Genomic DNA, 21,405 nt, shown 5'->3' with positions numbered 1-21,405 from the left:
CATCCAATAAATAAGGACAAGACCGTGCTCCGCACACCTCATTAGGTTCAACTGCCATAATACTGGAGTCTAAGTCCCGGCGGATGCATGAGATTTTATCTTGGAAGTGCCCAGCGAACTCGTTACAGCGGATATCTGAAGTTTCTATAATTTCCTGAGGGCTACGATGTAAAAGCCCTCGGACAATTTTAAAGAGCTCCGCTGGGCGGTTGAGAGATGATTTAATAGTGGCAGCGAAATATCGCTTTTTCGCTGCCCTCACCACTTCTGTATACAGTTTAGTGGAGGCACTTACCAAGGCGTAATTGCATCCGTCAGGAGTACGCCTCCATCTCCACTCAAGCCTTCTCCTCTCTTGCTTCATCGCTCTCAGCTCCGGGGTATACCACGGGGCTGCATGAGCTGTGCATGGGATAGGGCGCGCAGGAGCGATCGTGTCCACGGCCCGGGTCATTTCCATGTTCCACAGTTCGACCAGGGCTTCGACAGGAGCGCCTGTCTTATCAGCCGGAAAATCCCCCAGAGCCCTTTGGAAACCCAAAGGATCCATTAGTCTCCGAGGTCGGACCCGCTTAATAGGTCCTCCACCCTTGCAGAGGGAAAGGGCGGCTGTAAGCCTAAACTTCAGCAAGCGGTGATCTGTCCATGACAATAGGGCTGAAACAAAACTCCCCACCTCCAGATCACCATCTCCATGTCCAGTGGCAAAGATCAAATCAAGAGTGTGCCCCGACACATGCATTGGGCCAGTGGCAAATTGAGACAGCCCCATGGTTGCCATGGAGGCCATGAAGTCCTGAGCCGCCCCAGATAAGGCAGCCTCAGCATGGATGTTGAAGTCTCCCAGTACTAATAGTCTGGGGGACCTCAACAGTACCTCTGAGACTACTTCTGACAGCTCAGTTAGGGAAGCTGTTGGGCAGCAGGGTGGACGGTACACCAACAAAATTCCCAGTCTGTCTCTTTGACCCAACACAGGTGGAGGCATTCCAAGCCAGTCGTCACCTGGACAGGGTGCTTGATGAGTGAGAGAGAACTCCTATAGCATTCATATCTAAGATCTTCTGTCTGCAGGTGATGGCCGCTGCGCAGAATTTAGCTACCCTAAGTGTCACCATTGGGTAAAATCCGCTAGCAGAAAGTGAAGATAGTCAGCTTCGGACTTTACAGGAAGCTCGTGTAGAATAGGAGTGATAAAAATGTGCCAGAGATCTCGATAAAAAGAGCAGTTCAAAAGAACATGTCCAATAGTCTCCACCTCCCGTGCTTCTCATGGGCAGACTCGATCTTGGTAGGGAACTCTATTGTACCTGCCCTCGAGCAGGGCAGATGGCAGAACGTCGAATCTGGCCAGAGTGAACGCTTTTCTATATTTGGCAGCAGTTAAGTTTGTCAGATAACACATAGGCAAGAATACTCTTCGGTTTAAGCTCAGATTGGAATATGCCGCAGCCAAACTTAGATTGTTTTGTAGTTCTATATCCTTAATCCATTGCAGAATAGCTGTTTTGGCCCTAATAAACCCGAGCTCTATAAGCGCCTCGGGCGAAAAACCAAGGGCATGGAGTTTGTTATATACACCTTGCTTCCACCTAGATTGAAAGGGGTCTTCTAGCGTCAGGGGGACCAATCCTACAGGTGTGAAGATCATTTTGAGCCAATAATTAATTCTATAGGTCCAGGCATGAGATTCTATGAGCAAAAGACTGACCTCGAGACATATAGCCACAATGGGTACACAGGAGGGGAGGCCTAAAATGGCTCTTAGGAATTTAGATTGAATAACTTCCAAAGGGCCAAACTCATCGAGCGCACAAAATTGCGCTCCATAGAGCATCTGAGCTGTTACCTTGGCGCTGAAAACCTGGATCGCTGAGAGGACATATTGCCCCCCTTTACTGTAGTAAAAAGATAGAAGGGCCTTAACAGTCGTCTGGGCGTTCGCCGTAACAAAGGTAATTTGCGATTTCCAGGAGCCAGAGGAATGGAAAATAATGCCCAGGTACCTATAGGCTGTGACCTGCTGGATCCGGTGGTCATTTATTTGCCATTTGTGCTTGATCAGCACCTTCGTTTTATCATAGTTTATTTTAAGCATCTCCTCGTTGCAGTAGGCAGCGTGCGCCTTCAAGAGACGCCAAAGACCGACACTAGTTTGGGACAAGAGGACAGCATCGTCTGCATATAATATTCAGCACTGGTTAGGCCTCATTTTGAATACTGCGTCCAGTTCTGGTCTCCGCACTTCAAGAAGGATGCAGACAAACTGCTATGGGTTCAGAGGAGGGCAACAAAGATGATCAGGGGACTGGAAACAAAGCTCTATGAGGAGAGACTGAAAGAGCCGGGCATGTTTAACCTGGAGAAGAGAAGACTGAGGGGAGATATGGTAGCACTCTTCAAGTACATGAAAGGTTGTCACACAGAGGAGGGCTGGGATCTCTTCTTGATCGTCCCAGAGTGCAGGACACGGAATAATGGGCTCAAGTTGCAGGAAGCCAGATTTCAACTGGACATCAGGAAAAACTTCCTAACTGTTAGAGCCATACGACAATGGAACCAATTACCTAGAGAGGTAATGGGCTCTCTGACACTGGAGGCATTCAAGAGGCAGCTGGACAGCCATCTGTCGGGAATGCTTTGATCTGGATTCCTGCATTGAGCAGGGGGTTGGACTTGATGGCCTTATAGGCCCCTTCCAACTCTACTATTCTATGATTCTATGATTAGGTCCCAGTGTGGGTTATAACCATTTAAAATCTAATATTAAAAACAGATAAAACAAATTACAATCACAGGAAAAGGGTGGTCCTTTACACTTCACCTAAGCCTGTAAATGTTTCAGATGCATTTAGGTATTTCATGGTTTTTTATATGCAAGGTTGCTAGCTTACTTTGTGATTGGACTGGCTTTTAAAAACAAAAATAGCTAAGTAATATTTTTAGTCCCTCTGTTCGTTCAACCCATCATTTGTAACTTACCACAATCCATTTCCTTTTTCCCCCTGCCTTCCCCTGACACAACAGCTCTTGTCAAGAATTTTCACATTCTTTGAAATCTTATCAGTATTTTATTTTATTTCTATATGCCATTTTTCTATATAAATATGTTCAAAGCAGCTCACAAAACAAAAATGCAGATCAGTACATTAACAACAATCAAATACTAAACCATTTCAAAACAGAATCCAGCAAATAACTCATTTTGATTACATGAACATTGTACCACTTAAAGTATCATACAAAGAAAAAAACTATTTGAAGGAAAGCAAATATATACCTGTTTGCTTAATGTAATTTATTTTTAGGTCAGAATTAAGGCTCACTCAAAAGCATCACTTTCTTAAATAAAATAAAAATAAACTTCCTACTTCCACTTTCAGGTGTCGGCTCCATTAAAGGGAAGATGCTCCCTCAGCTTATGTACTGTGAAGCTCTCATAAGCACAAGCATAGCTATTAAGCAGCCACTTCCTGCCAATCTGACAGCAGAAGCCATCAGATGTGCCTTAGCTGAGAAACGATTAGACCTGGTGATGCACTGGGTCACCCTGAACAGGTAAGTGGCCCCTTGGAACATCTGGGGAAGGGTCCATAGCTCAGTGGCAGAGCACATGCTTGGTATAAAGAAGGTCCATAGCACAGGGAAAGGCAATGAGGAGCCACTACTGGTCAGAGTAAACGATACTGGGCCATGGACATCAGTGGAATCTCCAGCAACATATGTGGTATTCAGAATATAAGCAGGCAAGGATGCCCCAGTGATATACAGTAGATTTGGTTGTTCACATCTGGCATCTAAAAGGTTTATAACATAAATGCTGTGAGGAGGAAATAAGAATATAAGAAGAGCCGGCTGGATCAGGCCAGTGGCCCATCTAGTCCAGCATCCTGTTCTCACAGTGGCCAACCAGGTGCCTGGGGGAAGCCCGCAAGCAGGACCCAAGTGTAAGAACACTCTCCCCTCCTGAGGCTTCCGGCAACTGGTTTTAGGAAGCATGCTGCCTCTGACTAGGGTGGCACAGCACAGCCATCACGGCTAGTAGCCATTGATAGCCCTGTCCTCCAACTATGCGCTGAGTAAAGAAGTACTTCCTTTTGTCTGTCCTGAATCTTCCAACATTCAGCTTCTTTGAATGTCCACGAGTTCTAGTATTATGAGAGAGGGAGAAGAACTTTTCTCTATCCACTTTCTCAATGCCATGCATAATTTTATACACTTCTATCATATCTCCTCTGACCCGCCTTTTCTCTAAACTAAAAAGCCCCAAATGCTGCAACCTTTCCTCGTAAGGGAGTCGCTCCATCCCCTTGATCATTCTGGTTGCCCTCTTCTGAACCTTTTCCAACTCTAGAATATCCTTTTTGAGATGAGGCGACCAGAACTGTACACAGTATTCCAAATGCGGCCGCACCATAGATTTATACAATGGCATGATGATATCGGCTGTTTTATTTTCAATACCTTTCCTAATTATCGCTAGCATGGAATTTGCCTTTTTCACAGCTGCCGCACACTGGGTCGACATTTTCATCGTGCTGTCCACTACAACCCCGAGGTCTCTCTCCTGGTCGGTCACCGCCAGTTCAGACCCCATGAGCGTATATGTGAAATTCAGATTTTTTGCTCCAATATGCATAATTTTACACTTGTTTATATTGAATTGCATTTGCCATTTTTCTGCCCATTCACTCAGTTTGGAGAGGTCTTTTTGGAGCTCTTCACAATCCCTTTTTGTTTTAACAACCCTGAACAATTTAGTGTCATCAGCAAACTTGGCCACTTCACTGCTCACTCCTAATTCTAGGTCATTAATGAACAAGTTGAAAAATACAGGTCCCAATACCGATCCTTGAGGGACTCCACTTTCTACAGCCCTCCATTGGGAGAACTGTCCGTTTATTCCTACTCTCTGCTTTCTGCTTCTTAACCAATTCCTTATCCACAAGAGGACCTCTCCTCTTATTCCATGACTGCTAAGCTTCCTCAGAAGCCTTTGGTGAGGTACCTTGTCAAACGCTTTTTGAAAGTCTAAGTACACTATGTCCACTGGATCACCTCTATCTATATGCTTGTTGACACTCTCAAAGAATTCTAATAGGTTACTGAGACAGGACTTTCCCTTGCAGAAGCCATGCTGGCTCTGCTTCAGCAAGGCTTGTTCTTCTATGTGCTTAGTTAATCTAGCTTTAATAATACTTTCTACCAGTTTTCCAGGGACAGAAGTTAAGCTAACTGGCCTGTAATTTCCGGGATCCCCTCTGGATCCCTTTTTGAAGACTGGCGTTACATTTGCCACTTTCCAGTCCTCAGGCACGGAGGAGGACCCAAGGGACAAGTTACATATTTTAGTTAGCAGATCAGCAATTTCACCTTTGAGTTCTTTGAGAACTCTCGGGTGGATGCCATCCGGGCCCGGTGATTTGTCAGTTTTTATATTGTCCATTAAGCTTAGAACTTCCTCTCTCGTTACCACTATTTGTCTCAGTTCCTCAGAATCCCTTCCTGCAAATGTTAGTTCAGGTTCAGGGATCTGCCCTATATCTTCCACTGTGAAGACAGATGCAAAGAATTCATTTAGCTTCTCTGCAATCTCCTTATCGTTCTTTAGTACACCTTTGACTCCCTTATCATCCAAGGGTCCAATTGTCTCCCTAGATGGTCTCCTGCTTTGAATGTATTTATAGAATTTTTTGTTGTTGGTTTTTATGTTCTTAGCAATGTGCTCCTCAAATTCTTTTTTAGCATCCCTTATTGTCTTCTTGCATTTCTTTTGCCAGAGTTTGTATTCTTTTTTATTTTCTTCATTCGGACAAGACTTCCATTTTCTGAAGGAAGACTTTTTGCCTCTAAGAGCTTCCTTGACTTTGCTCGTTAACCATGCTGGCATCTTCTTGGCCCTGGCGGTACCTTTTCTGGTCTGCGGTATGCACTCCACTTGAGCTTCTAATATAGTGTTTTTAAACAACTTCCAAGCATTTTCGAGTGATGTGACCCTCTGGACTTTGTTTTTCAGCTTTCTTTTTACCAATCCCCTCATTTTTGTGAAGTTTTCTCTTTTGAAGTCAAATGTGACCGTGTTGGATTTTCTTGGCAATTGGCCACTTACATGTATGTTTAATTTAATAGCACTGTGGTCACTGCTCCCAATCGGTTCAACAACACTTACATCTCGCACCAGGTCCCGGTCCCCACTGAGGATTAAGTCCAGGGTTGCCTTCCCTCTGGTCGGTTCCATGACCAACTGGTCTAGGGAATAGTCATTTAGAATATCTAGAAACTTTGCTTCTTTGTCATGACTGGAACACATATGCGGCCAGTCTATGTCCGGGTAGTTGAAGTCACCCATTACTACCACATTTCCTAGTTTGGATGCTTCCTCAATTTCATATCTCATCTCCAGGTCTCCCTGAGCATTTTGATCAGGGGGACGATAGATCGTTCCCAGTATTAAGTCCCTCCTGGGGCATGGTATCACCACCCACAATGATTCTGTGGAGGAGTCTGCCTCTTTTGGGGTTTCGAGCTTGCTGGATTCAATGCCTTCTTTCACGTATAGAGCGACTCCGCCACCAATACGTCCTTCCCTGTCCTTCCGATATAGTTTATATCCAGGGATAACCGTATCCCACTGGTTTTCTCCATTCCACCAGGTCTCCGTTATGCTCACTATATCAATGCTCTCCTCTAAGACCAAGCACTCCAGTTCTCCCATCTTGGTTCGCAGGCTCCTAGCATTAGCGTACAGGCACTTGTAAGCAGTGTCTCTCTTCAAGTGTCTTTGGCACTTGTGGTTAGGCCTGTGGTAATTTTGCTCTTCTGAATTTATATCCTGTGCCCCTGCTCTCACAATGCCTACTTCTAGGCCTACCCCTTTTAAAATTTCCTCATTTCTTTGGTTTTTATCCCAGGGGGGAGGTTTATTCCGAACCGGACCTTTCTCAGCTCCTGTCGGGTTTTCCCCCTCAGTCAGTTTAAAAGCTGCTCTGCCACCTTTTTAATTTTAAGTGCCAGCAGTCTGGTTCCATTCTGGTTCAAGTGGAGCCCGTCCCTTTTGTATAGGCCCGGCTTGTCCCAAAATGTTCCCCAGTGCCTAACAAATCCAAACCCTTCCACCCGACACCATTGTCTCATCCACGCATTGAGACTGCGAAGCTGGGCCTGTCTGGCTGGTCCTGCGCGTGGAACCGGTAGCATTTCAGAGAAAGCCACCTTGGAGGTCCTGGCTTTCAGCATCCTACCTAGCAACCTAAATTTTGCTTCCAGGACCTCACAGCTGCATTTCCCCATGTCGTTGGTGCCAACGTGCACCACGACCACTGACTCCTTCCCAGCACTGTCTACCAAACTATCTAAACGACGGGCGATATCCGCAACCTTCGCACCAGGCAGGCAAAACACCTTGCGGTCTACACGCCCATCACACACCCCACTGTCTATGTTCCTAATGATCGAATCACCCACTACAAGGATCCCTCCAGCCCCTGGAGATATATCCTCGGCACGAGAGGATAGCTGCTCATCCCCCAAGGAATGGGTCCCTTCTAAGGGATCGTTTCCCTCTTCCTCAGCTGGCTGCTCTCCTTCCCCGAGACCATCGTTGTCCATGATAGCAGGAGAGCTATCATCGTTGGAGTGGGACACAGCTATAACGTCCCTGAAGGCCTCCTCCACACACCTCTCTGCCTCTCTCAGCTTTTCCAGGTCCGCCACCTTGGCCTCAAGGAAATGAAGTCGTTCCCGGAGAGCCAGGAGCTCATTGCACCGAGAGCACACCCACGACTTCTGTCCAACAGGCAGACATGCTGCAGGCGGTGCAAAACACTGGAAAGCCCCCACACCCCTGCTGGCTTCTTACCTGCATAGTTTTGTTTAAGGTTTATTACGTCAATGGGTTGGAGACTGCGGTTTAGTTGAGGTCAGGGAACAGATGGGCAGAGTGGGGGGCCCTGGCCTCCTCGCCCTGCTGCCGAACTCGCTCTGCTGCTTAAGTCGCCTTGATGCTTTGTTATCTGGGGCTCCCTCTAGCTCGTGGAGCAGGCTGATTCATTTAGCTTCTCTGCAATCTCCTTATCGTTCTTTAGTACACCTTTGACTTCCTTATCATCCAAGGGTCCAATCGCCTCCCTAGATGGTCTCCTGCTTTGAATGTATTTATAGAATTTTTTGTTGGTGGTTTTTATGTTCTTAGCAATGTGCTCCTCAAATTCTTTTTTAGCATCCCTTATTGTCTTCTTGCATTTCTTTTGCCAGAGTTTGTATTCTTTTTTATTTTCTTCATTCGGACAAGACTTCCATTTTCTGAAGGAAGACTTTTTGCCTCTAAGAGCTTCCTTGACTTTGCTCGTTAACCATGCTGGCATCTTCTTGGCCCTGGCGGTACCTTTTCTGGTCTGCGGTATGCACTCCAGTTGAGCTTCTAATATAGTGTTTTTAAACAACTTCCAAGCATTTTCGAGTGATGTGACCCTCTGGACTTTGTTTTTCAGCTTTCTTTTTACCAATCCCCTCATTTTTGTGAAGTTTTCTCTTTTGAAGTCAAATGTGACCGTGTTGGATTTTCTTGGCAATTGGCCACTTACATGTATGTTTAATTTAATAGCACTGTGGTCACTGCTCCCAATCGGTTCAACAACACTTACATCTTGCACCAGGTCCCGGTCCCCACTGAGGATTAAGTCCAGGGTTGCCTTCCCTCTGGTCGGTTCCATGACCAACTGGTCTAGGGAATAGTCATTTAGAATATCTAGAAACTTTGCTTCTTTGTCATGACTGGAACACATATGCGGCCAGTCTATGTCCGGGTAGTTGAAGTCACCCATTACTACCACATTTCCTAGTTTGGATGCTTCCTCAATTTCATATCTCATCTCAAGGTCTCCCTGAGCATTTTGATCAGGGGGACGATAGATCGTTCCCAGTATTAAATCCCTCCTGGGGCATGGTATCACCACCCACAATGATTCTGTGGAGGAGTCCGCCTCTTTTGGGGTTTCGAGCTTGCTGGATTCAATGCCTTCTTTCACGTATAGAGCGACTCCACCACCAATACGTCCTTCCCTGTCCTTCCGATATAGTTTATATCCAGGGATAACCGTATCCCACTGGTTTTCTCCATTCCACCAGGTCTCGGTTATGCTCACTATATCAATGCTCTCCTCTAAGACCAAGCACTCCAGTTCTCCCATCTTGGTTCGGAGGCTCCTAGCATTAGCGTACAGGCACTTGTAAGCAGTGTCTCTCTTCAAGTGTCTTTGGCACTTGTGATTTGGCCTGTGGTAATTTTGCTCTTCTGAATTTATATCCTGTGCCCCTGCTCTCACAATGCCTACTTCTAGGCCTATGTCAGCTCTGCACTGAGTCAGCAGTGCCGGTGGGGGCTGGAAATTCCTGGGTCGTTAGCAGGGAAGGAAAGTCCTTAGCCGGCAGTCTGGTCGTAAATCTGCCAGGCCAATGAGGAGGGAACCTGATAAGGGCCAGGCCTGTCCGAAGCTTACTTGCCAAGACAGAAGTCCAGAAGCGAGGTCAGTAGAGGTCCGGGATCAATTGCCAAGGGGTCAGTCCAAGAGACGCTGCAGGGGAACTAGGAACACACGAAGCCACGCCTGACATTGTAGTCAGCAACAAGCTGAAGCCAGGGTGTGCCTTATAAGGAGCAGGTTTGACAGCAGGTGTGAGCCCTCAGCGTTTTGGCCTTAAGGGGACAGGCCTGCCTCTCTTCTGCCTGACCTTCTGCTGTCTACGTTCTGCAGGTGAGGGGGGAGTATCCTGTTCACTGTCTGCGTCTGGCTGCAGGGCCTCCGCTGTATCTGGGGTGCTCTGCAGCTGAGGGGGAGAAGGAGCTGGATTCTCAGGAGTCTCCTCCATGTCTCCTTCTGGGTCTGCTGCTCCTGGGTCTGCTGCTGTTACTCCCGTGTCGTCCTCATCTGAGGAGTCCTCTGACGGGACCATGACAGCCTACCCCTCTTAAAATTTCATCATTTCTTTGGTTTTTATCTCAGGGGGGAGGTTTATTCCGAACCGGACCTTCCTCAGCTCCTGTCGGGTTTCCCCCCTCAGTCAGTTTAAAAGCTGCTCTGCTACCTTTTTAATTTTAAGTGCCAGCAGTCTGGTTCCATTCTGGTTCAAGTGGAGCCCGTCCCTTTTGTACAGGCCCGGCTTGTCCCAAAATGTTCCCCAGTGCCTAACAAATCCAAACCCTTCCACCCGACACCATTGTCTCATCCACGCATTGAGACTGCAAAGCTGGGCCTGTCTGGCTGGTCCTGCGCATGGAACCGGTAGCATTTCAGAGAAAGCCACCTTGGAGGTCCTGGCTTTCAGCATCCTACCTAGCAACCTAAATTTTGCTTCCAGGACCTCACGGCTGCATTTCCCCATGTCGTTGGTGCCAACGTGCACCACGACCACTGACTCCTCCCCAGCACTGTCTACCAAACTATCTAAACGACGGGCAATATCCGCAACCTTCGCACCAGGCAGGCAAAAAACCTTGCGGTCTACACGCCCATCACACACCCCACTGTCTATGTTCCTATTGATCGAATCACCCACTACAAGGATCCCTCCACCCCCTGGAGATATATCCTGGGCACGAGAGGATAGCTGCTCATCCCCCAAGGAATGGGTCCCTTCTAAGGGATCGTTTCCCTCTTCCTCAGCTGGATGCTCTCCTTCCCCGAGACCATCGTTGTCCATGATAGCAGGAGAGCTATCATCGTTGGAATGGGACACAGCTATAACGTCCCTGAAGGACTCCTCCACACACCTCTCTGCCTCTCTCCGCTTTTCCAGGTCCGCCGCCTTGGCCTCAAGGAAATGAAGTCGTTCCCGGAGAGCCAGAAGCTCATTGCACCGAGAGCACACCCACGACTTCTGTCCAACAGGCAGATAGTCGTACATGCTGCAGGCGGTGCAAAACACTGGAAAGCCCCCACACCCCTGCTGGCTTCTTACCTGCATAGTTTTGTTTAAGGTTTATTACGTCAATGGGTTGGAGACTGCGGTTTAGTTGAGGTTAGGGAACAGACGGGCAGAGTGGGGGGCCCTGGCCTCCTCGCCCTGCTGCTGAACTCACTCTGCTGCTTAACTCACCTTGACGCTTTGTCAGCTGGGGCCTTGATGCTTCGTCAGCTGGGGCTCCCTCTAGCTCGTGGAGCAGGCTAGGGCTAATTCTTGCACTAGTGCTGTTGTTTAGCTGAATCCTGCCCTGATGTTATTGTAAGATGCTAGGCACCATTGTCATAACTATTCCACTAAACAATGAAATTCTTCACAATACTCTTTCCGGAAGGAGTGCTGGCTGGTGGTTGTCTCTGAGGGAGCTCTGTCTCAGAGGAAGCTTTTTTCAGTTAAAAGTCAGTCAAGAGGAATCTTTGACTGGCGTAAATGTTCTCTAAGATAAAGGGGAACCGAAGATTATCCACGAAACTTCGTTGAGCTGTAGATGGCTGGATTTGATCAGGAATCCCCTGAGATAAGAAGGCATATCTAGCAGCGGAAGACGGAGTCTGGATTTCCGACAAGCTGTGCTGAAAATAAGCGAGACTTTTTTTTTCTTTTAAAAAAAACGTTTTTAACGAGCTAGCCTCCTTCTGTCTAAATCTTATCATTTGACTTAAATTACTACCGTAAAAGAGACTTGTTTACGAATCAGCAACTCAGAAACTTGGGTGAGTCACACTTTTTTTCTCTTTATATAAAGTTAAGGAAGAAGGGAGCAATTCAAAGAACTTGTTTTATTTTTTTATGACAAAAAGCTGGCTAAATTTGGAATTACAAAGATTAAAACGGATTAGAGGCAACCTATTAGATAAGATGATTTGATTATTTGAAGGAAATATATCTCAGACTATTTTTTATTCCTTTTTATTTTGGTTTTTTTTTTTTTAACGAATCTGCTGTTCATGTATGTTACTAACTGCTGGATGCTGAGAACTGGATTTGTTTTACATTCCTGAACGTGCTGGAGATAAGAACCGTGCTGGTTAGATCATATTAATAGGCCTGGAATATTAACTCTTTTGTTGCTGGGGGAAAAAAAGAAACAGTTTGCCTCTAAGTTTGGGAACATTGGCTAATAATAGAAAAGGTTTTTTTTTTTCAAGAATGACAACCAGAAAAGCAGCCAAAGTTTTAGAGCGAAGAGGTCCAACTGATACACAGGAAGGGATAGACATGTTCCAGAAAATTATGGAGGGGATTAATGATTTTAAATAAGAGATGAAACAAGAGATGAAACAGGACAGACAACAATTTAAAGATGAATTTCGCAATATGAAAAAGGATTTTAAAGATTTAAAAGATCATATCAAAACAGAAGTGGGTGAGATTAAAAATAACATTGGGCAACTAACACAGGATGTAAAAAATGTTAAAGATAAGGTGCAAACCTTAGAGAATAGAATAGATATTACAAATGTGGAATTGGAAAAAAAATGGACTATATTGCTGCCATGGAACTTAGAGATAAAGAAGATTGCTTGAGATTCCGTGCAATTCCTGAGGAAACAGGTGAAGATATCAGAGAGAAAATTGTTAATGCCTTGGTAAAATCCTTGGACTGGGATGAAGATCGGATGGAATTTGAAATAGATGAAGTTTATAGAATTAATTCCAGATATGCAACAATGAAAAAAATCCCAAGAGATGTGCTTGTTTATTTTTTTAAAAAGAGGACCAGAGATATGGTTTTGCAACATCATTTTAACAATGTCTTCAAAATTGACGGTAAAGAAATACTGGTGATGAAGGAAATTCCAATTAGACTTCTACGTAAGAGAAAAGAATACGCTTTCTTCACAGAAAAGCTCAAACAATGTAAAATTCAATTTAGATGGGATGTTCCAGAGAGAGTGATTTTTACATTTAGACAACAGAAGTATTGATTAAATACTGTTCAAAAAGCAAGGGATTTCTTGAGAAAAGCTTCAAAAGACATGGAAGAAGATAAACTCAAAGACATGGACATAATTCCTGGGAAACAAAGTCAACAGAAACAGGTAGAGGAAGAAAAGGATGATGAAGGGAGCAACAGGTACAGACTTTTTTAAAATGCATGCTTAAAAATGGATTACAAATATCTAACTTGGAATATAAATGGAGCTAATTCGTCGCAGAAGAGAAAGAAAGTATTTCACTATTTGAAAAAATTAAAATTGGATATAATTTGTTTACAAGAAACTCATATTAAGAAGAAAGATTCTAAATATTTAATCTGTAAAAATTTGGGTGAAGAATTTATTTCGGCAGGATCCAAAAAAAAAATGGTGTTGTTCTTTATATTAACTCACAATTGTCTCCTAAATTGATATTATTGGATGATAGTGGTAGATTTGTGGGAGTTGAAATCACCATACAGGGTACAAAAATCTTGATAGTGGGCATTTATGCCCCTAATGAAGATAAAACAAGGTTTTATACTGGACTTATGGAAAAATTATCAGAGTTTGCATACGATCATTGGTGTGTCATGGGTGATTGGAATGGGGTAATTTCACCAAAAATGGATAGACTTTCTGAGAAAAATATTAAAGAGACACAGGGCAAATTGCCAAAGATCTGCTTCGAATTGATGGAAAATTTAGAATTGGTGGATGTTTGGAGATATATAAATGACAATGCAAAGGAATTTACTTACTTTTCAGAAAGACACAAAACATTTTTGAGGATTGATATGATTTGGATGTCTAAAAATTTAGTGAAAGACATTTCCAAGATGGATGTATTACCAAAAACTTTTTCGCATCACAATCCAGTGATATTGACTTAAAAAAAAAAAAAATCTTGGATTTAGATGGAGACTAAATGAATCTATATTACAGAATGATAAAATAGTGCAGGAATGTAAGAAGAAATTAAAATAGTTTTTTGAACACAATTTACATAAAGGAACAGATGAAAATATTGTTTGGGATACAAGTAAAGCATTTATGAGGGGATATTTTATTAAATGTAATTCTGAATTAAAAAAGAAGAAACAACAGAAAATGCAATTAATCTTGGAAGAAATAAAACAAAAAGAGGAAGAATTGAAAAAGAATCCAACTAAAGCTTCTATTGTAAATCAAATTAAAATGTTACAGAAACAAGTGTCAGTGTTGACAGAGAAATTGAAAGGAAATTAAACTTTGCCAAACAAAGGACTTTTGAATTTGCAAATAAACCGGGGAAATTGCTAGCATATAAATTAAGAAAAGAACGACAAAAAAATCTTATTTTAAAGATACAAGAAGGAGATGAGATGTTGACAGACAATGTAAAAATCCAAAGGGTTTTTCATCAATATTATTCAACTTTGTACAAGTGTCAGGAAATTCCCTCTGAAAAAATAGAAGAGTATATATCTAAACAGAATTTGCCTAAAATTACAGATTTTCAGAGACAAGCTATTAATGGTCCTATTACGTCAAGAGAAATATCTGAGGCTATAAGTAAAATTAAATTAGGAAAGGCGCCAGGACCGGATGGACTATCAGCAATGTATTACAAATGTTTGGAGGAGGAACTCTTATTACCTTTACAGTATACAATGAATTCTATTTTGCAAGAGGGGAAGATACCGGATAGTTGGAAAAATGCCAATATAACATTAATACCTAAAGAGGAGCAGGATCTAACCAAAACAAAAAATTATCGGCCAATATCCTTATTGAATAATGACTACAAAATTTTTACAATGATTTTGGCTGAAAGAATGAAAATAATATTGCAACAATTTATTCAGGAAGATCAAGCGGGGTTTTTACCTAAAAGACAATTACGTGATAACGTTAGGAATGTTTTGAATGTGTTGGAATATCTAGAACAACGAAATGACATACAAGCAGCTTTGATTTTCTTGGATGCTGAGAAAGCATTTGATAATTTGAATTGGAAATTTATGTTTAAGGTTCTAGAGCAAATGGACTTTGGAGATAATTTTATAAAATGGATCAGATCGATTTATACATCACAGAAGGCACAGATAATTGTCAATGGGGATTTAACAGACTCATGTGAAATACAAAAGGGTACAAGACAGGGATGTCCACTGTCCCCTCTTTTATTTATTTTGGTTCTAGAAGTGCTGCTTAGAGACATAAGCAGAGCTTGGAAATGTTACTTTTTTCAACTACAACTCCCAGCAGCCCCAGCCAGCATGGCCACTGGATTTGGCTGATGGGAGTTGTAGTTCAAAAAAGTAACTTTTCCAAGCTCTGGACATAAGGCATGACAAAAGAATTTCGGGAATAAAGATAAAAAAAGAGGAATATAAACTGAGAGCATTTGCTGATGACTTGATAATTGTATTAGAAAATCCCTTGGAAGGAATCAAAGTATTGATGGATAAGTTAAAAGAATTTGGACCATTAGCAGGATTTAAGATTAATAACCAAAAAACAAAGATGTTGGTGAAAAATTTATCTTTAAGGGATCAAAAAGAGTTAATGGAGAAGACAGATTTTAAAATAGAAGAAAAGGTGAAATATTTAGGTATTATTATGACTAATAAAAATTCAAAGTTGTTTCATAATAATTATGAAAAATTATGGACAGAGATTAAGAAAGATTTGTTAAAATGGGATAAATTACAGTTGTCATTAATGGGTAGAATACCTGTAATAAAAGTGAATGTATTGCCGAGAATGATGTTTCTATTTCAAACAATACCTGTAATAGCCTCTGATTTACCTTTTAAACAATGGCAAAAAGATATTTCTAAATTTGTTTGACAGGGGAAAAAACCAAGAATTAAATTTAAATTATTACAAGATGCCAAAGAAAGAGGAGGACTGGGATTACCTAATTTGAGACTTTATTTTGCTGCTTGTTGCTTAGTCTGTATAAAGGAATGGATTGTATTGAGGAACAAAAGATTATTGGATTTGGAGGGTTACAACCTGAAGTGGGGATGGCATGGATATCTATGGTATGATAAAGTAAAAGTTAATGTGGATTTTAATAATCATTTTATAAGACGTCCTTTGTTGAAAATATGGAATAAATACAAAACAAGGTTTTTTTCAAAAATACCACTATGTGTTTCAAGTCAAGAAGCATTTTATAGAAGAGAAATGGCTGGAAAAGAGAAATGGTTAACTTATCAAGAACTATTAGAAAATGTGCATGGAGAATATATAATGAAAGAGAGAGAACAATTAATAAAGGAAGGATATAGTTCTCAATGGTTTGCCTATTTACAATTGTTAGAAAGATACAAAATGGATAAGAAAATGTATGGGTTTGAAATAAATAAATCTGATTTTGTAATAGGTTTGTGTACAAATGATGAATGTATAATTGCAAAAATGTATAAATTTTTATTGAAAATGGACATGGAAGAAGAACAAGTAAAAGAGTGTATGGTCAAGTGGGCAAAAAATTTTGGTTATAATATACAAATGGATCAATGGGAAAATATGTGGAAAAAAGGTTTGAAATTTACATTATGTTATAATCTTAAAGAAAATTTTTATAAAATGATGTATCGTTGGTACATGACTCCAGAAAAGTTGTCAAAAATGTATAGTAATGTTTCTAATGTATGTTGGAAATGTAAACAACAAGAAGGATCTTTTTATCATATGTGGTGGTCGTGCAAACAGGCAAAATTATTTTGGGCACAGATAGGTAGGATGATGCAAAAATTTTTAAAGATAAATATTCAGTCAAAGCCAGAATTTTTTTTATTGGGTTTTATGGACAAACAAAAGGAAAAGAAATATGGAAGAATAATATTATATATGATTACGGCAGCAAGATTATTATATGCACAAAAGTGGAAAATGGAATCAATACCAACAATGAAAGAATGGCTATTGAAATTAATGGACTTAGTTGAGATGGACAAATTGACATGCCTTCTCAGAGAAAAAACGACAGATATATTTCTTAAGGAATGGAAGCCTCTTTTGGACTTTTTGTTGAAAGAAAAAAATGAAGTGATGATAATGGGATTTGATGATTAATTAAGATAGACTATGGAAAAAAGTGAATTTTGTATGTTTTAGGGGACAGGTTCGATATATATTATATACTTATAGCTGATCTGTAACAAATCGGAAGTCAAGTTCTTTTTTTATTTTTGTTGTATTGTTTTTGTTGTTTGATTTTGTTGTGTTCACTTTATGAAAATTTGAATAATAAAAATCATTATATATAAAAAAAGAAATTCTTCACAATACCTCAAAATCCAAAAAGTACCTCCTGAAACACGTCTGATTGCCTTTGTTTCCCATAGACTGGTATTCTCTGAGCAAGCTGGCGATGCGATTTACAACTATGCAAAGGTGGATCAGCACAACAAATCCCAGTGCTATGCTTTGGCTCAGATTGCCTACAGTGAGTGTGGGGTGCACAAAAAAGCCATACTGTGCTTGTGCAAACAGGGACAGATCTTTGGAGCTGTGGATTATCTTCGGAACTGCAAACGCTTCCCCAAAGGTAGATTTCAAAGCCATATTCATTTATAAGCTTTGTATCTCACTTGATAGTCTTGCCAGGGCTGCGGTAACTTTCAGTAGAAATTACATGTTTATTATAAAAGTATGGTCAAATTAAAACCATTTTTACAATTTTAAAAACAACACACAACCTCAGCAACCAGAGCAGCAGTGAAATTAATCAAAGGCCTGGCTGCAATAGGAAGGATTTTAATCACTCTCTGAAAAGTAACAAGTGAAAGAGCTTGACTGGTATCTTAAAATAAGGAGTTTTACAAGGTTGGCACCCACCACTGAGAAGGCACTGTTCCTCATAGCTAACCTACTTGACCCCAGAAGGTCAGGTATCCAGGCAAGCACTTCCCCTTGTGATCTCAGACATAAGGGTGGGTGAGTGAGTGACGGACATAAAGCAGGTGTTTTTGAGGCCTTAATTACATGTAGTATTGTCATTCCATGTTAGTTTTGTGTTGAATTAATAAATACTTCTCAGTCATGTTTTTAAAGATGTTTTGTTTTAATATATTTTAAAGTCTGTTTTTAAGATGTTTTAGAGTGTTTTTAGTGTTTTTGTTTGCCCCTCTAGGCTCCTATTGGAGTAAGGGCGGGATATAAATTTAATTAACAATAATAATAATAATAATCTGCAGTCCACTGCCAGTCAACACTCTAGCAATGTGGAGAGACAAATTAATTTCTCCCTCTTCCCTCTCTCTATATTTTTCATAATTTTAAACTAGCATTTAATCTTCATGGACAATAGTTCTTTTGGTAGCTAACCATGATATCTTAAAGTCTGTCTTGCATTTTCAAAGGTGGTATATCTGTGCTTACTAGTGAAAAACAGTGAGACAGATACTGTGCCTCATGCCCCACTTACAAACATGCCAGCGCGGTTGTTTCCATTGTTTTCAGATAGTCTTTCTACATACATAAATTTTATTGTATAAACCATAGGTTATTACAAAAAGCTTAAAACAAAGGTAAGCTAAATGAAACCATCACCTTTACAATTGGTAGAAGATCTTAGGCACTTTGCCCTGATCTTCTTGGCTGCAATAGGAAATGATTGCCGCCCTGGGGTCCTGCTGGGAGGAAGGGTGGGATATAAATCAAATAATAAATAAATGAATAAATAAATGATAGTCTTTCTAACATCCTTGCCATTTGGTTTCAGAGGATTACATCTTCCTTCTACAACATTGTCCGAGTGTAGAATTGATCCGCTGCCTAACTCAAAAGTGCAATGGAAAACCACCCATCTTCTCCCTCGGGGAAACAGTTCTCTCACTCATCAACACAGAACACAGAGTTATCTGCATACGATTGCTGGAGGATATTGCTAAGGAAGGCAGGGGTGAGTGCAGCTGGGTTTTTTCAGTTGAAACTTCACTGCACATGCTTGCATTTATCCCAAAGGGGAAAATCTATAGGTACCTATATATGACCAGTATGGTTTGCCTTCCAAGTGGGATTGTAGGATGGGGATTTTCATCAGGAAAAGGGGATGGTGGCCAGGGTTTAACTCTTTTCCAGCACTGCAGTCCCAATCAGATTCTCCTCTGCTCACAGCTGCCATTAAACTTAAAAAAAGAGTGAGAGATCTAATTGCAGACCTTCCACTGTCATGTCTGCTTTTGGCCCTCATACTCTCGGCCTGAGTTGAGGCACGCTTGCCCCAAAGTCTGGCCGCCCTGATCTCTACACCAAGCTAACCACACCTCTCCAAGGTCTCAGACAAGACCTTTCCTGTTCCTGCTACTCCAGATCCATTAATTCAGCCTTATTTAGCCTGGTGTCTTTCAGATGTTTTGCACTCCACCAGCTCCCATCAACCCCAACCAGCACAGCTGCCCAGAGTCCGAGACAGAGACAAGACTGGAATTAATTCTTGTTTGATTAGAGTAACAGTTACATCGAAAGCAGTGCGCTTCATAGACTTCTCTATGCTGACTCACTACTGTCCCTAACTAGACTACCTAAGCATGCTCTGCAGTGTGTGGAGTAAGTTGACTCAGTACCCCAATCTGGGGCGCTGCCTTAAATAGGAAAGGTCTTCACCCGTAATCTCTGACTCCTTCAAATTCCACCTTCCGACTGCCCTGCTACTCGCGGGGTGAGGGGGGGCAAGCCTCCACCTGCTTATCTCACAGGGCAGGCTCGCTAGGTGCTGGCTCGACTTCAGGGGGTGCCAGACGGGGAGTCCTGGGGGTGGAGGAGTTGGCACGCACGCGAGGTTGTCTCCCAACAGCTCTGTTGGGGTGCTTGTAGTTGGAGCAAGCGCTGCGTTATCGGGAGGACTGTCCATGGGAACTGGCAGTCTGTCAACTTCACCCTCTCCCTCAATGCCCTCGAAAACCTCATCCACCTCTGACTCTTCTCCCTGATCTATCTGGGGAGGCTGGGTCGACCAACTCCTCTCCCTGCTCCTCCTGGGGGAGTTAGGGCTCAACAACAGCTATTATAGTCCAAAACATCTGGGAGACACCAGACTGGGGTCGCGTACTTTAAATGGAAATGCAAGGAATTGAACCTGGAACATTCTGCATATGAAGCACACGTTCTATTAACTATGCTGATTTTAGCTAATTAACTAATCGGTTAATACTGTTTTGTAGAGGACAGTTTGACTAAAAACTCTACATGTTTAACCTGTGATTAAATGCAGCAATTATTTATCCTTCTGTTTTATCCCTAACCTGATTCAACTTCGAAAAAGTAGTATAAGCATTGATGTCATTATTCTAAAGCCCTATTGTACTTTGCATCTTTCATCTACTTGTTAAGAACCAATCCTGCTGGAATATAGATTAACCTTGCAATCATATCTATGTTTCCTCAGTCTGAGTCCAGTGGGGCTTACTCACAAGAAAATGTGCCTAGGAGGATGTAGACATGTGAAGGTCTGGGGAGGAAAAACAGACCAATGAGGGGTGGGGGAGAGAGAAAATGGTATTTTTGTTTTTAAAAAAATGTTTTCCAGGTTTTCCCCGGGGGGGGGGACAAGTTGTGGGTCTTCATATCTCTAGGAGTATGCAGCTTAATAATACATACCTAAGTATTGTTAGGTTGCAGTCCTACACGTTTTCTTGGGAGAAACCTTGGATCGCAAACCTATGCACTGAGAGTAAATCCCATGGAACTTGGTTCTGAGTAGACGTGTAGGATTGCTCTGTAATGGTACCAAAAGGTATGCATGTTTCCATTTTGTATGTCTAATGATCCAAATAGAAAGAAAAAGCAGCAAATAGTTAATTTCCTTTTTTCTCTGTCGAACATACTTACAGATGTGCTGGAAGAAATGATTGTAAATGATCAAGACTGTACTGTGGATGGCTGGACGGTGATAGCCGAAATATGCCACAGTATCAGGAGAGAAAAATTATCCAAGTTTCTTATCTCAATCCTGGCTCAGCAGGAAGGAGTGGTTGAAGTTCCAGATGATAAGGAGGATGCCAAGTTAATGGATCACGTTTTCTTGTAATTCCCCTGCAAAGCACATGGGGGAGCTCTTTGCCCTAGGAGTCACTTCAGCTGTGTGAACAAGCAACAAAACGGCCTGTGAATGTGCTTTCTTGTGAAAAAACGTAATACAGTTAATACTCGTGTGCCTGTTCTTACTGGGACATGTGTATGTCATGGCAAAATATGGCCATATTATTTGAAGTCTGTATTAGCCACAAATTCCTTTTTGGATACAGTTGCCCTTGTCTCACATAAAACTTTATTCCAGAAAGGTAGCTGTGTTAAGTCAGTCATGACAGTTGTGGCAAAACCCCAAAGAGTCCTGTAGCAGGTTTAAAGACTGTGTTGCTTTTCATAGTCATGGGAAATGACTATGGGAATCCTGGAAAATGTGGTTTTGAACTAGGGACCATTAAGTTAACGTAGAATCTTTTGTACCTATACCCAGCTACATTTCCCAAGTATAACTGCAATATAAGTTTTACTGTAGCTGTACCTCTGAGTTGTCAGGACAGTA

The 21,405-nt window shown here is 42.0% G+C and overlaps 1 protein-coding gene across 8 annotated transcripts in view; it reads left to right on the top strand.

Annotated features, from left to right (window-relative positions):
- Window positions 1-21,130, top strand: part of CLHC1 (clathrin heavy chain linker domain containing 1) — a 45,421-nt gene extending 24,291 nt beyond the window's left edge. For all 8 annotated transcript variants that reach the window (XM_061625748.1, XM_061625747.1, XM_061625749.1 and 5 more), the window contains 4 exons: window positions 3,384-3,558; window positions 17,222-17,424; window positions 18,601-18,780; window positions 20,711-21,130. In XM_061625748.1, coding sequence (XP_061481732.1) covers window positions 3,384-3,558; window positions 17,222-17,424; window positions 18,601-18,780; window positions 20,711-20,907 — 755 coding nt within the window. In that variant the 3' untranslated portion in view covers window positions 20,908-21,130. The remainder of the gene's footprint in view (window positions 1-3,383; window positions 3,559-17,221; window positions 17,425-18,600; window positions 18,781-20,710) is intronic.
- The last annotated feature ends 275 nt before the right edge of the window (window positions 21,131-21,405 follow it).

The sequence above is a fragment of the Rhineura floridana genome, chromosome 4, assembly GCF_030035675.1.
Source record: "Rhineura floridana isolate rRhiFlo1 chromosome 4, rRhiFlo1.hap2, whole genome shotgun sequence".
NCBI classification, from domain to species: domain Eukaryota; kingdom Metazoa; phylum Chordata; class Lepidosauria; order Squamata; family Rhineuridae; genus Rhineura; species Rhineura floridana.
The sequence above is the reverse complement of the archived record's forward strand: the minus strand, read 5'-3'. Positions and strand labels throughout refer to the sequence as shown.